This window comes from Odocoileus virginianus, chromosome 17 (assembly GCF_023699985.2).
Source record: "Odocoileus virginianus isolate 20LAN1187 ecotype Illinois chromosome 17, Ovbor_1.2, whole genome shotgun sequence".
Classification (NCBI taxonomy): domain Eukaryota; kingdom Metazoa; phylum Chordata; class Mammalia; order Artiodactyla; family Cervidae; genus Odocoileus; species Odocoileus virginianus.
The window spans coordinates 39,514,436-39,528,265 of NC_069690.1; the positions used below are offsets into that span (position 1 = coordinate 39,514,436).

Genomic DNA, 13,830 nt, shown 5'->3' on the forward strand with positions numbered 1-13,830 from the left:
CTCATATATACATACATGCCAGTTTTGTTCTAAAATCTTAAATCATCTATATCTGATGTAGCATCTATTATCAAAGTGATTTCAACATGGGTTATTCTTCCTGTATCTTCATATACAATATAAATTGCCTAGTTAGTAAGTAAAATGATCATGAAAACAATAGGAAAAAAATGCCACTGAGTTTCTATATGCAGAGAAGTTTATTAGAAAGCAGAGAAGTGACAAAACAAAAGAAATTCACTCAAGGAGAAAATACAGGGTAATTTGGGCCCCTCCACCCCCAATCTCAGGGTGTCAACTCAGTGCTACTCAGTAGCTGCAGATAATGGCCACCTTGTGGACCACCTGCAGATCATGACCAAAATATCAGGAAGAATAAAAAATTTAGAGGACTGAGATAATTTCTTATCTGATGGATTGCAAATTAATTTTTATTTGGTGCTGATATAGAAAGGAAAATATAGCAAGGGAGAATTATAAATGAGCCAGAATATGCTCACAGAGTCAGCAGAACAGTGGTGGACCCACTGGAATCATGAGATTCAACTAACTGAATGATGTCAGCTAGACTCCATGAGTCCTAAGGGTTAGCGTGAAAAAGGATCTACATATGTAGGACAGAGTAAGTGGAGACAATGGTCACAAGACAGCGGGCTCAGCAGCAAGAGGAGGGACAGCACACGGGGCGGGGGCAGGTGGAGATGACACAGGTGGGCCGATAGCAAGTGGTGTGGCAGGAGACCCGGCCACACACTGGGCGCAGGCAGCAGCTCGGGCGGCAGCAGCTGGAGGTGCGGGAGCAGGTGGGCTGGCAGCACACAGACTGGCAACAGCGGGGCCTGCAGCAGCTGGAGATGCAGCAAGTAGGCCTGCAGCAGCTGGAAACACAGCTGGACCCACAGCAGGAGGGGCGGTAGCAGCTAGAGATGCAGCAGGTGGGGCGAGGGCAGGTGGGCTGGCAGCAGATGGGGCGGCAGCAGGTGGTCCTGCAGCAGGTGGTCTGGCAGCAGCTGGGCTGGCAGCAGGCCTCCAGGCAGAGACTTCGGCCACAGCTCTGGTCAGAGCAGACGGAGCCACAACAGGAGCTGACCATGGTGTCAGAGGGTGGAGGTTATGGGTGTGTTTCCAGGAAAGTGAGTTTCTTGAGTCTGAGAGTCTCCTTGGCCCACAGCCCCCTTTATATCCTGCTGAAAAGCTGCTATCATTATAACATTGTTTCCTTGTTATTGTTTACCCTCCTAGGAAAATTGATCATTTAATTACATAATTGTGTGTTTCTCATTCAATATTTCAAAATGGGGAAAATAACACTATTCCTTTTCCTGGTATGCTCCTGTGTGTCCAACTGAAAGCCCTGTCCCAGTTCTTCCTTAGTGGGTGTCACCTTTGCTCCTGGTGAGTTCAGTGTCTTACAAAACATTAGTTATATGACGCTAACATTTTTTTTTTTGAATGTGCTATTCTCTCCTATCATTGCTCTTTGAACATCAGAGAGAAAATGTTTCTTATATGGCTCATGTATATTTTGTTGTCAAAGGTGAGGGGAACATGGCTTGTCAGATGAAACACTGAAAAGGAATTAGACAGAAAGATGTTTGGGGGGGAGGATGTCCCACAAATAATATGGATGAATGTGATCATATGTGGGCATCTTGGATGGTCAGGAAGATAGGTAGACTACAGGGAAGTTTCAAATTCTGTGTCTGATTTCACCCCACTGTCTCAAGCACTTAGCAATACTCATAGCTTTTAAATAGAAGAAACACATTTTTGCTGTATGTCCCCCAGGCTAGGCAACCAGATGGATGTTGTGATTTATCTTTTAGTTGTTAAACTTATACACAGCATATTTCATTATAAAAGCATTCATTACATATAAACATGTTTGGAGTGATTAAGCCCTCAAAAATATGGATCCAAGACATTCTGTTGGGTAGTAAGAGAACTTGACAGATAACTCCTCATCTTTTTCCTGTAGATACTTGACTAAGACACATGCATAAGAAACAGTTTCAATCAGTTCAGTTCAGTCACTCATTCATGTCTGACTCTTTGTGACCCCATGGACTGCAGCATGCCAGGCCTCCCTGTCCATCACCAACTCCTGAAGCTTACTCAAACTCATGTCCAAAAAAAAAAAGGAAAAAGAAAAAATCATGTCCATTGAGTTGGTGATGCCATCCAACCATCTCATCCTCTGTCATCCCCTTCTCCTCCTGCCTTCAATCTTTCCCAGCATCAGGGTCTTTTCAAATGAGTCACTTCTTTACATCAGGTGACCAAAGTATTGGAGTTTCAGCTTTAGCATCAGTCCTTTCAAAGAATATTTAGGACTGATTTCCTTTAGGATGGACTGGTTGGATCTCCTTGCTGTCCAAGGGACTCTCAAGAGTCTTCCCCAACACCATAGTTCAAAAGCATCAATTCTTTGGCACTCAGCAGCTCCAGCAAGACCATAGGCCCTGGAGCAGTGGCTGTGTGGTGCTGAGGTGACTATGAGGAGACACCCCACATCCAAGGGCAGAGAAGCCCCAGCAAGATGGTAGCTGATGCTGGAGTGGTGGCTGTGTGGTGTTGGAGCAACTTTAAGGAGATACCTCATGTCCAAGAGCAAAGGAGAAGTCCCAGCAAGATGGTAGAAGGGGCAAAATCGTATTTAGAATCAAAGTCCATACGTGCCAGAGATGCTTAGAGGGCTCAAACATACCTTGTGCACACCAGGACCTAAAGACCCCACAGAGACTGAGACAGAACTATGCTGGAGTGCCCCCTGAGGAGTTATGCTTCAGCAGCAGACTGCTGAAGGGACAGGGACTCTGGGTGCAGTAGACCAGGGTATGGCATAAGCCCCCTTGGAGGAAGTCGCCATTAACCCCACCACAGAGCCACCAGAATTTACACAGGACTGGAGAAACAGACTCTTGGAGGGCACAAACAAAACCTTGTGTGCACCAGGACCCAGGAGAAACAAGCAGTGACCCTACAAGAGACTGACCCAGACTTGCCTGTGAGTGTCCAGGAGTCTCCAGCAGAGGCGTGGGTTGGCGGTGGCCTGCTGCAGAGTTGGGGGCGTTGAATGTAACAGTGCGTGCATGGGACCTTTCAAAGGAGGAAGCCATTATATTCATTACCTCCATCATAGTTTGGCCCCTGGTAAATAGCAGAGAGGGAACATAGCTTTGCCCTTCAATAGAAAATTGATAAGTATTTACTTGAAGAAAGTGGAGAAAATCACTAGACCATTCAGGTATGACCTAAATCAAATTCCTTATGACTATACAGTGGAAGTGAGAAATAGATTTAAGGGACTAGACTTGATAGACAGAGTGCCTGATGAACTATGGATGGAGGTTCATGACATTGTATAGGAGACAGGAATCAAGATCGTCCCCAAGAAAAAGAAATGCAAAAAAGCAAAATGGCTGTCTGAGGAGGCCTTATGAATAGCTGTGAAAAGAAGGGAAGCGAAAAGCAAAGAAGAGGAAAGATATACCCAATTGAATGCAGAGTTCCAAAGAATAGCAAGGAGAGATAAGAAAGCCTTCCTCAGTGATCAGTGCAAAGAAATAGGGGAAAACAATAGAGTGGGAAAGACTAGAGGTCTCTTCAAGAAAATTAGAGATACCAAGGGAATATTTCATGCAAAGATGGGCTCAATAAAGGACAGAAATGGTATGGACCTAACAGAAGCAGAAGATATTAAGAAGAGGTGGCAAGAATACACAGAAGAACTGTACAAAAAAGATCTTCATGACCCAGATAATCACCATGGTGTGATCACTCACCTAGAGCCAGACATCCTGGAATGTGAGGTCAAGTGGGCCTTTGGAAGCATCACTATGAACAAAGCTAGTGGAGGTGATGGAATTCCATTTGAGCTATTTCAAATCTTGAAAGATGATGCTGTGAAAGTGCTGCACTCAATATGTCAGCAAATTTGGAAAACTCAGCAGTGGCCACAGGACTGGAAAAGGTCAGTTTTCATTCCAATCCCAAAGAAAGGCAATGCTAAAGAATGCTCAAACTACCACACAATTGCACTCATCTCACACGCTAGTAAAGTAATGTTTAAAATTCTCCATGCCAGATTTCAGCAATACATGAACTGTGAACTTCCAGATGTTCAAGCTGGCTTTAGAAAAGGCAGAGGAACCAGAGATCAAATTGCCAACATCCACTGGATCATCAGAAAAGCAAGAGAGTCCCATAAGAACATCTATTTCTGCTTTATTGACTATGCCAAAGCTTTTGACTGTGTGCATAACAATAAACTGGAAAATTCTGAAAGAGATGGGAATGCCAGACCACCTGACCTGTCTCTTAAGAAACCTGTATGCAGGTCAGGAAGCAACAGTTAGAACTGGACATGGAACAACAGACTGGTTCCAAATAGGAAAAGGAGTATGCCAAGGCTGTATATTGTCACCCTGCTTATTTAACTTATGCAGAGTACATCATGAGAAACACTGGGCTGAATGAAGCACAAGCTGGAATCAAGATTGCTAGGAGAAATATCAATAACCTCAGATATGCAGATGACACCACCCTTATGGCAGAGAGTGAAGAGGAACTAAAAATCCTCTTGATGAAAGTGAAAGAGGAGAGTGAAAAAGTTGGCTTAAAGCCCAACATGCAGAAAACTAAGATCATAACATCCAGTCCCATCTCTTCATGGCAAGTAGATGGGGAAACAGTGGAAACAGTGTCAAGATTTATTTTCCTGGGCTCCAAAATCACTGCAGATGGTGACTGCAGCCATGAAATTAAAAGATGCTTACTCCTTGAAAGGAAAGTTATGACCAAACTAGACAGCATGTTAAAAAGCAAAGACATTACTTTGTCCACCAAGGTCTGTCCAGTTAAGGCTATGGTTTTTCTAGTAGTCGTGTATGGATGTGAGATTTGGGCTATAAGGAAGGCTGAGTGCTGAAGAATTGATGCTTTTGAACTGAGGTGTTGGAGAAGACTCTTGAGAGTCCCTTGGACTGCAAGGAGATCCAACCAGTCCATCCTAAAGGAGATTCGTCCTGGGTGTTCATTGGAGGGACTGATGTTGAAGCTGAATCTCCAATACTCTGGCCATCTGATGAGAAGAACTGACTCATTTGAAAAGACTCTGATGATGGGTAAGACTGAGGGCAGGAGGAGATGAGGATGACAGAGGATGAGATGGTTGGATGGCATCACCGACTCGATGGATGTGGGTTTGGGTGGACTCTGGGAGTTGGTGATGGACAGGGAGGCCTGGCGTGCTGCAGTTCATGGGGTCACAAAGTATTGGACTTGACTGAGCAACTGAACTGAACTACTGAGCATGGCCCCACCCATCAGAACAAGAGCCACTTTTCCCCTCAGTCAGTCTTTCCCATCAGGAAGCCTCTATAAGCCTCTTATCTTTCTCCATCATAGTGTAGACAGACTGAAAACCAAACACAGAAAACTAACCAATCTCATCACAGGGACCACAGCCTTGTCTAACTCATTGAAACTATGAGCCATGCTGTGTAGGGCCACCTAAGACAGACAGGTAATGGTAGAGAGTTCTGACAAAGCTTGGTCCACTGGAGAAGTGAATGGCAAATCACTTCAGTATTCTTACCTTGAGAACCCCATGAACAGTATGAAAACAGTTTGGCAATAGTTAAAAGAAGGGCTTCCCTGATAGCTCAGCTGCAGTGTGGGATACCTGGGTTCGATCCCTGGGTTGGGAAGTTCCCCTGGAGAAGGGAATGGCTACCCATTCCAGTATTCTAAACTGGAGAATTCCGTGAACTGTATAGTCCATGGGATCGCAAAGAGCTGGACACAACTGAATGACTTTCATTTTCAAAAGAATGACAGTTATTTAAGTCTTTATTTTTTAATTGGAAGATAGTTCCTTTACAAGGTTGTGTAGGTTTCTGCAGTACAACAGTGTGATTGAGCCATAATTATATATATGTCCCCTCCCTTTGAGCTGCCATCCCACCCCAATTCCATCCCACCCCTCTAGGTTGTCATAGAGCACTGAACTGAGCTTCGTATGTTATTGTAAATGAAGAACTGAGATCAACATATATAGTATCTGGATAAGTTCCATACATTGTCAATAAAAGGTGAGGAATGATGACATTTATCATTTGTACTCACTACTCATTATGCTAAATTCACTAGGCATTATGCTGTATTCAATAAGCATTGTGCTGAATATCTTATATTTGTTTTGAATCTTTAAAGCAGTATATAATATAGTGTGTATTCTTACTACTTCTTTAAGCAATAAACCAAAGAAGCATAGAGACATTAAGAAGAAAAAGAGAAAGCTTGTGTGTAAGATTAAACAGAAGTTAAGCTATATTAGGACACCTGAGAAGGGGTGAGAAATAAAGCTTGCAAGCCTTTGCTGAAGCCGCTTCATCTTCCTGGAATATTTCGTCTTTGCCATTATCTCTGCAAAGTCCTATTCCTCTGTCAAAACCCTAGCTTTCCTCTGAATGCTTCCTCCCAATGATTAACTACCGTGTTCAAATATAATTTGTCCCTGCATTGTGCTCCAAATTTTGCACTTTCTGCGATGCAGACACCCTGAGGGCATGAACTATAAAATTTAATTTTGTTACTGGGACAGAGGACATTAGTGACAAATGTTTGTTGAGTGAATGAAGGCTTTTGGATAAATTAAGGGTATGTAATGGTCCTTTAAAAAATTTGTCTGTTTTGCCTGGTAATGAAAAGTGGGAGAAACATTCCAAACAAAGGGATCATGGTTACACTTGAGGAAAACCACATTTGTTTACATGGCAAGCAATGTGTCACCTGATAAAACACATTCGTGGAAATTCAAATTTGACCTATAGAATGGAACTTATTTACAGGTAACCATGGATAAAGATACTGTATTAACACAGAAACAGATACGACAGAAAGGAGGTGAATACAAATGTTGACACTGGTTCTCTTCACTTCCAGACATCCCAATTTAGCTCTCTTTTGTGAGAAATAACCACCATCACTGGTCTAATGTCAATCAACTAAAAATATTTGCTGAACATCTATTGTCTTTGTTTGAATTGCACCCAAAGTAGATATTGAAACAAAGATATGAGTGCAAGTAGTTCACCTGGGGATGCAATTCTCGGAAGTACACACGAGGAAGTGGGAAAGGAAGACAGGAAAGAAGGAAAAAGCCAAAGTCTGGGTTAATAATGCAGTTGCCACTGTGGGTAACTGAGGAATGAATCTGGGGCATACCTGAGGCTGGGAGCTATTAGCTGCCATGGTTATATGCCTAGAAAATCCCACAGAATCAACTGAGTATTATTGTTAGCAGTGAAGCTGGCTGTCTTAGCAAACTGATAGATTTCTCATGCACTTTTATATTTCTTCATAAAATGTAATGGCAAAAATGTGAATTCACAGATCTGAGCAATAAATATAAAAAGATATGTAAACAAAACTGTCAAATAATATACTTATCTGGTACTGGAGGAATGTATTAACATTGCCTGAAGATGAAAAATAATATTTGAATAAACATCAGAAAAAAATGTACACGTAAAGGTGAGTTTGTGAATAAAGACATAAATTTCATACAGAAGGATTCAATAAGAATTTATCTCCATTGGTAAAAATTGGTTTTGAATGGGATTGGCAAAGACAAATGATGGGAAACTCACTTTTGATCACATTCTTTAGTGTTATTCAAAATTTTTTTAAAAAAGCATGTGTTTGTGTATAAGTGACATAAAATCCTTAGAGAAGAAATAAGTACTTCAGGTAAAATTCACAGTTCTGTCTAAAATTCAGTTCCATAAGTTTTCTACGTTTATGTTTAAGCTTGTACTTATTATATACTATCGCTCAGTCGTGTCCGACTCTTTGTGACCCCATGGACTGTAGCCTACCTGGCTCCTCTGTCCATGGGATTTTCCAGGGAAGAATACTGCAGTGGGTTGCCATTTCCTTCTCCAGGAGATCTTCCTGAACCAGGGATTAAACCTGGGTCTCGTGCATTGTAGGCAGACGCTTTACCGTCTGAGCCAGCAGGGAAGTCTTATTATGTACTAAAAGATGATAACTACACTGAGTCAGTCTTTCCGGATCTCAAATTAACTGTTGTGAATTACAAATTGCTTTTGGGGACTGAATTCCCTAGGAAGCAGACCCAGAGATGAAAATTAGCAAACAGGGTGTTTATTGAGAAGTGATCTTGGAATTAGTACTGGTAGGAAGAAAGGGAAAGGAAGTGAGCAGAAAAGGACAGTTGGTGAAATCAAGCTAGAATAGAGTTTCAGTGGACATCTAAACATGGCACTGGAAAGGTCCCTTTTTACTCTTGGACATAAAATCACAGTCACCAGCAATACCTAGGAAATGTCACCAAGTTTGTTTCATTGCTTTATATCAGCTGCCTGGCACTGAAGGTAGCCCCACTATAAGGCAGAATAAACTGAATATTCTGAATAGTAATAATAATAATAAACTAAATCTACTGAAGCTCTAGCTACCAGAATAAAGCAGAACTCCACTGTATGTGTCGGGGCTTCCATGGTGGTTCAGAAGATAAAGAATCTGCCCGCAATGCAGGAGACCTGGGTTCGATCCCTGGGGCAGAAAGATCCCCTGGAAAATGGAATGGCAACCCACTCCAGTATTCTTACCTACAGAATCCCTAGACAGAGGAGCCTCCTGGAATACAATCCACAGGGTTGCACAGAGTTGGACTCGGCTGAGTGACTAACATTTCAACTGTGTACTTGGACGAAGGACTCATTGTATGTGACCCGAAGCAGAAAATACATAGACTTTACTAAGCTATCTATGTGATGCTTTTATAAGTGAAAAAACCCTGAAAGGTGGTGTTGTTAAAAAACCATGAATTGTGTTCAATCTTTCCAAATCTTTTCTCATGTTATTATCTTCATAGATATCACTTCAATTTCACCCCCTTTCCCCATAAAGACTAGAAAATGACTAATTTTCTATTTTTCAGACATAACTAGGCAGTGATAAATGTCATTGGACCTCTCTTGAAGGTTGATTAATTTGTGTTGTTTGGCAGGTGCAGGCAAAATTAAATTACTTTGGATCAAAATGTAAATCCTTTAAAAAAAGAAAGAAAGTAGCAATCAGGTTCAAATTTCAGTGCCAATAGAAGGACGTTTATTTAGGTTTATGGAAATAAAAAGATGTAAGAAAATCTTTACCAAAGATTACACCAAAAAATCTTCATTGGATTTCCATATCAGAGAGATAGAAATCGATGGCCCCACAAGTGATAGAGACAAATTCCTTAAGCATAAAAAAACAGATGTCCTAAAGAAATAGGAATGAGTGTTGGGAGAATGTAATCTAGGATATTCTGAGTGTTCTCATTTGGAAGGGAGGGAGTTTGGAGAGAAATTAGAACATGGACTCGGTATGTCTGGTGTTTGCTTATGAAATTCAAGGGACCAGTCCTCTTGAACCCTCCACATTTTAAAAAGAAGCTCTGCACCCAACCTGGGCTGGTGATCTGTTTCACCCTAGATAATATACATGTTTCGATGCTGTTCTCTTGAAACATCCCACCCTCGCCTTCTCCCAGAGTCCACAAGCCTGTTCTATACATCTGAGTCTCTTTTTCTGTTTTGCATATAGGGTTATCGTTACCATCTTTCTAAATTCCATATATATGTGTTAGTATACTGTAATGACAGGTGCTCGGGCCTGGTGCACTGGGAAGACCCAGAGGGATCGGGTAGAGAGGGAGGTGGGAGGGGGGACCGGGATGGGGAATACATGTAAATCCATGGCTAATTCATTTCAATGTATGACAAAAACCACTGCAATGATGTAAAGTAATTAGCTCCAACTAATAAAAATAAATGGAAAAAAAATAAAATAAAAAGAAGCTCTGCAACTGTGGGGAGGGAGGAAATGAGGAAGCAGTGTGCTCAAAGCAGAGATTCAGCAGCAAGAGGAGGGACAGCACACGGGGCGGGGGCAGGTGGAGATGACACAGGTGGGCTGATAGCAAGTGGTGTGGCAGGAGACCCGGCCGCACACTGGGCGCAGGCAGCAGCTCGGGCGGCAGCAGCTGGAGATGCAGCATGTAGGCCTGCAGCAGCTGGAACCACAGCTGGACCCACAGCAGGAGGGGCGGCAGCAGCTAGAGATGCAGCAGGTGGGGCGAGAGCAGGTGGGCTGGCAGCACACAGGCTGGCAGCACTGGGGCCTGCAGCAGCTGGAGATGCAGCAAGTAGGCCTGCAGCAGCTGGAACCATAGCTGGACCCACAGCAAGAGGGGCGGCAGCAGCTAGAGATGCAGCAGGTGGGGCGAGGACAGGTGGGCTGGCAGCACACAGGCTGGCAGCACTGGGGCCTGCAGCAGCTGGAACCAAAGCTGGAAACACAGCAGGAGGGGCGGTAGCAGCTAGAGATGCAGCAGGTGGGACGAGGGCAGGTGGGCTGGCAGCAGACGGGACTGTAGCAGCTGGACACACCACAGCTGGGGCGGCAGCAGGTGGTCCTGCAGCAGGTGGTCTGGCAGCAGCTGGGCTGGCAGCAGGTCTCCTGGCAGAAACTTCGGCCACAGCTCTGGTCAGAGCAGACGGAGCCACAACAGGAGCTGACCATGGTGTCAGAGGGTGGAGGTTCTGGGTGACTTTCCAGGAAAGTGAGCTTCTTGAGTCTGAGAGTCTTCTCGGCCCGCAGTCCCCTTATATACTGCTGAAGAGCTGCTACCATTATATCATTATTTCCTTGTTATTGTTTATCCCCCAAAGGAAAATTGATCATTTAATTACATAATTGTGTGTTTCTTATGCATTATTCCAAAATGGAGACAACAATACATTTCCTTTTCCTGGTAAGTGCCTGTGTGTCCAATTAGAAAGATGGTAATGATAAGCCTATATGCAAAACAGAAAAAGAGACACAGATGTACAGAACATACTTTTGGATTCTGTGGGAGAAGGCGAGGGTAGGGTGTTTCGAGAGAACAGCATTGAAACATGTATATTATCTAGGGTGAAACAAATCACCAGCCCAGGTTGGATGCATGAGACAAGTGCTCGGGCCTGGTGCACTGGGAAGACCCAGAGGGATCGGGTAGAGAGGGAGGTGGGAGGGGGGATCGGGATGGAGAATGCATGTAAATCCATGGCTGATTCATGTCAGTGTATGACAAAAACCACTACAATATTGTAAAGTAATTAGCCTCCAACTAATAAAAATAAATGAAAAAGAAAGAAAGAAAGAAAGAAAGTCCTGTCCCAGTTCTTCCTTTTGGGTGTCACATTTTTTACTGGTTGGTTCAATGTCTTATAAAGATTTTGTCATATGACTCTATCATCTTTTTTTTTATGTGATATTCTCTCCTATCACTGTTCTCTGAACTTCAGAGAGAAAAATTTCTTATATGGCTCATGTATATTTTGTTGTCAAGGATGAGGGGAGCAAGCGCTGGTCAGGTGAAACACTGGAAAGGAATTAGAAAGATGTTTGGGGGAGGATGTCCCACAAATAATATGGATGACTGTGATCCTGAGTGGGCATCTTGGATGGTCAGAGGATAAGTAGACTACAAGGAAGTTTCAAATTCTGTGTCTGATTTCACTCCACTGTCTCAAGCACTTAGCAGTACTCACAGCTTTTAAATAGAAGAAACAGGTTTTTGCTGTATGTCTCCCAGGCTAGGCAATCAGAATGGGATGTTGTGGTTTATCTTTTAGTTGTCAAACTTGTACACAGGATATTTCATTATAAAATCATTTGTTATATATAAATGTGTTTGGAATGATTAAGCCTTCAAAAATATGGATCCAAGAATTCTGTTAGGTAGTAAGAGAACTTGACAGATAACTCCTCATCCTTTTCCTGTAGATACTTGAATGAGACACATGCATAAAAAACAGCGTGGCAATAGTTAAAAAAAAAAAAAAAGGGCTTCCCTGGTAAGTCAGCTGGTAAAGAATCTGCTTGCAATGTGGGATACCTTGGTTCGATCTCTGGGTTGGTAAGATCCCCTGGAGAAGGGAATGGCTACCCATTCCAGTATTCTGACCTGGAGAATTCCATGGACTATATAGTCTATGGGGTCACAAAGAGCTGGACATGACTGAGCGACTTTCATTTTCAAAAGAATGCCAGTTATTTTTTTAAGTCTTTATTTTTTAATTGGAGGATAGTTCCTTTACAAGTTTGTGTAGCTTTCTGCAGTACAACAATGTGATTCAGGCATAAGTATATATATGTCCCCTCCCTCTGACCCGCCCTCCCATCCCAATCCCATCCCACCCCTCTAGGTTGTCATAGAGCACCAGACTGAACATCCTATGTTTTTTTTAAATGAAGAACTAAAATCAACATATATCCATATATCTTCAATAAAGGTGAGGAATAATGATATTTATCATTTGTAGAGTATTTACTATGCATTATGCTAAATTTACCAGACACTGTGCTGAGTTCACTGAGCACTGTGCTGAATATCTTATATTTGTTTTGAATCTTTAATGCAGCATATAATATAGTGTGTATTCTTACTACTTCTTTAAGCAATAGGCCAAAGAAGCATAGAAATGTTAAGAGAAAAAAAAATTTGTGTAAGATTAAACAAATGTTTAGCTGTTTAGGACAGCTAAGGAAGAGGTGAAAAATAAAGCTTGCAAGCCTTTGCTGAAGCCATGTAATCTGCCTGGAATGTTTCATCTTTGTCATTATCTTTGCGAACTCCTATTCCTCTCTCAAAACCCCAGGTTTACCCTTCTTGCTTCCTTGCAATGATGAACTACCCCGTTCAAATACAATCTGTCCCTGCGTTGTGCTCTGTTTTTTGCACTCTCTGCTGTATCAGTTACTTTCTGTTATTCCACTATTGCCATGGAGACACCCTGAAGGCGTGACCTATAAAATTTATTTTTGTTACTGGGACAGAGCACATTAGTGACAAATGTTCATCGGGTGGAATGAAGGCTTTTGGATGACTTAAGGGTATGTCATGTTCCTTTAAAAAATATGTCTTTTTTGCCTGGTGGAGAAAAGTGGGAGAAACATTCCAGTCAAAGGGATCATGGTTACACTTGAGGAAAACCACATTTGCTCATGTGGCAAGCAACATGTCACCTGAAAAAACACGTTTCTGGAAGTTCAACTTTGATCCATAGAATCGTACATACTTATAGGACACCATGGATACATATACTGTATTAACACAGAAACAGATATGATAGAAAGGAGGAGAACACAAGTGTTGACACTGATTCTCTTCTCTTGCAGACAGCCCAATTTAGCTCTCTTTTGTGAGAAGTAACCACCACCACTGGTTTAATATCAATCAGCTAAAAATATTTGCTGAGCATCTATTGTCTTTGTTTCAATTGCACCCAAAATAGATAATGAAACATAAATGTGAGTGCGAGTAGTTCACTTGGCAGGGGGGTGGGGGGTGGGGGGGTGAATTCTGGGACATACACATGAGGAAATCAGAAAGTAAGGCAGGAACAAAAGTAAAACCCATAAGTCTGGGTTAATAACTCAGTTACCACCGTGGGTAACTGAGGAATGAATCCGGGGACATACCTGAGGCTGGGGGCTATTCACCACCATGATTATATGTCTAGAAAATCCAAAAGAATCACCTGAATATTATTCTTAACCGTGAAGTTGGCTGGCTTAGAACACTGCTAGATTTCCTTGCACTTAGCAATATTTCTTCATAAAATCTAACGGGAAACATGTATTCACAGTTCTCAACAATAAATATAAAATATATGTAAACAAGTCTGTCGAATAATATACTTACCAGGTGTTGGAGGAATGTATTAACATTACCTGAAGGCCAAAAATTAATATTTGAATAAACATCAG

At 42.2% G+C, this 13,830-nt stretch overlaps 1 protein-coding gene across 1 annotated transcript; it reads right to left on the reverse strand.

Annotated features, from left to right (window-relative positions):
* Positions 1-208: 208 nt before the first annotated feature.
* On the reverse strand, positions 209-10,640 carry LOC110152865 (keratin-associated protein 4-11-like). Its single transcript, XM_070479444.1, has 2 exons — positions 9,953-10,640; positions 209-986 (listed from the first exon to the last, which is right to left on the reverse strand). The coding sequence occupies exons 1-2, from the start codon at positions 10,594-10,596 to the stop codon at positions 656-658; spliced, it is 975 nt and encodes a 324-aa protein (XP_070335545.1). The 5' UTR covers positions 10,597-10,640; the 3' UTR covers positions 209-655.
* Between the last annotated feature and the right edge of the window lie 3,190 nt (positions 10,641-13,830).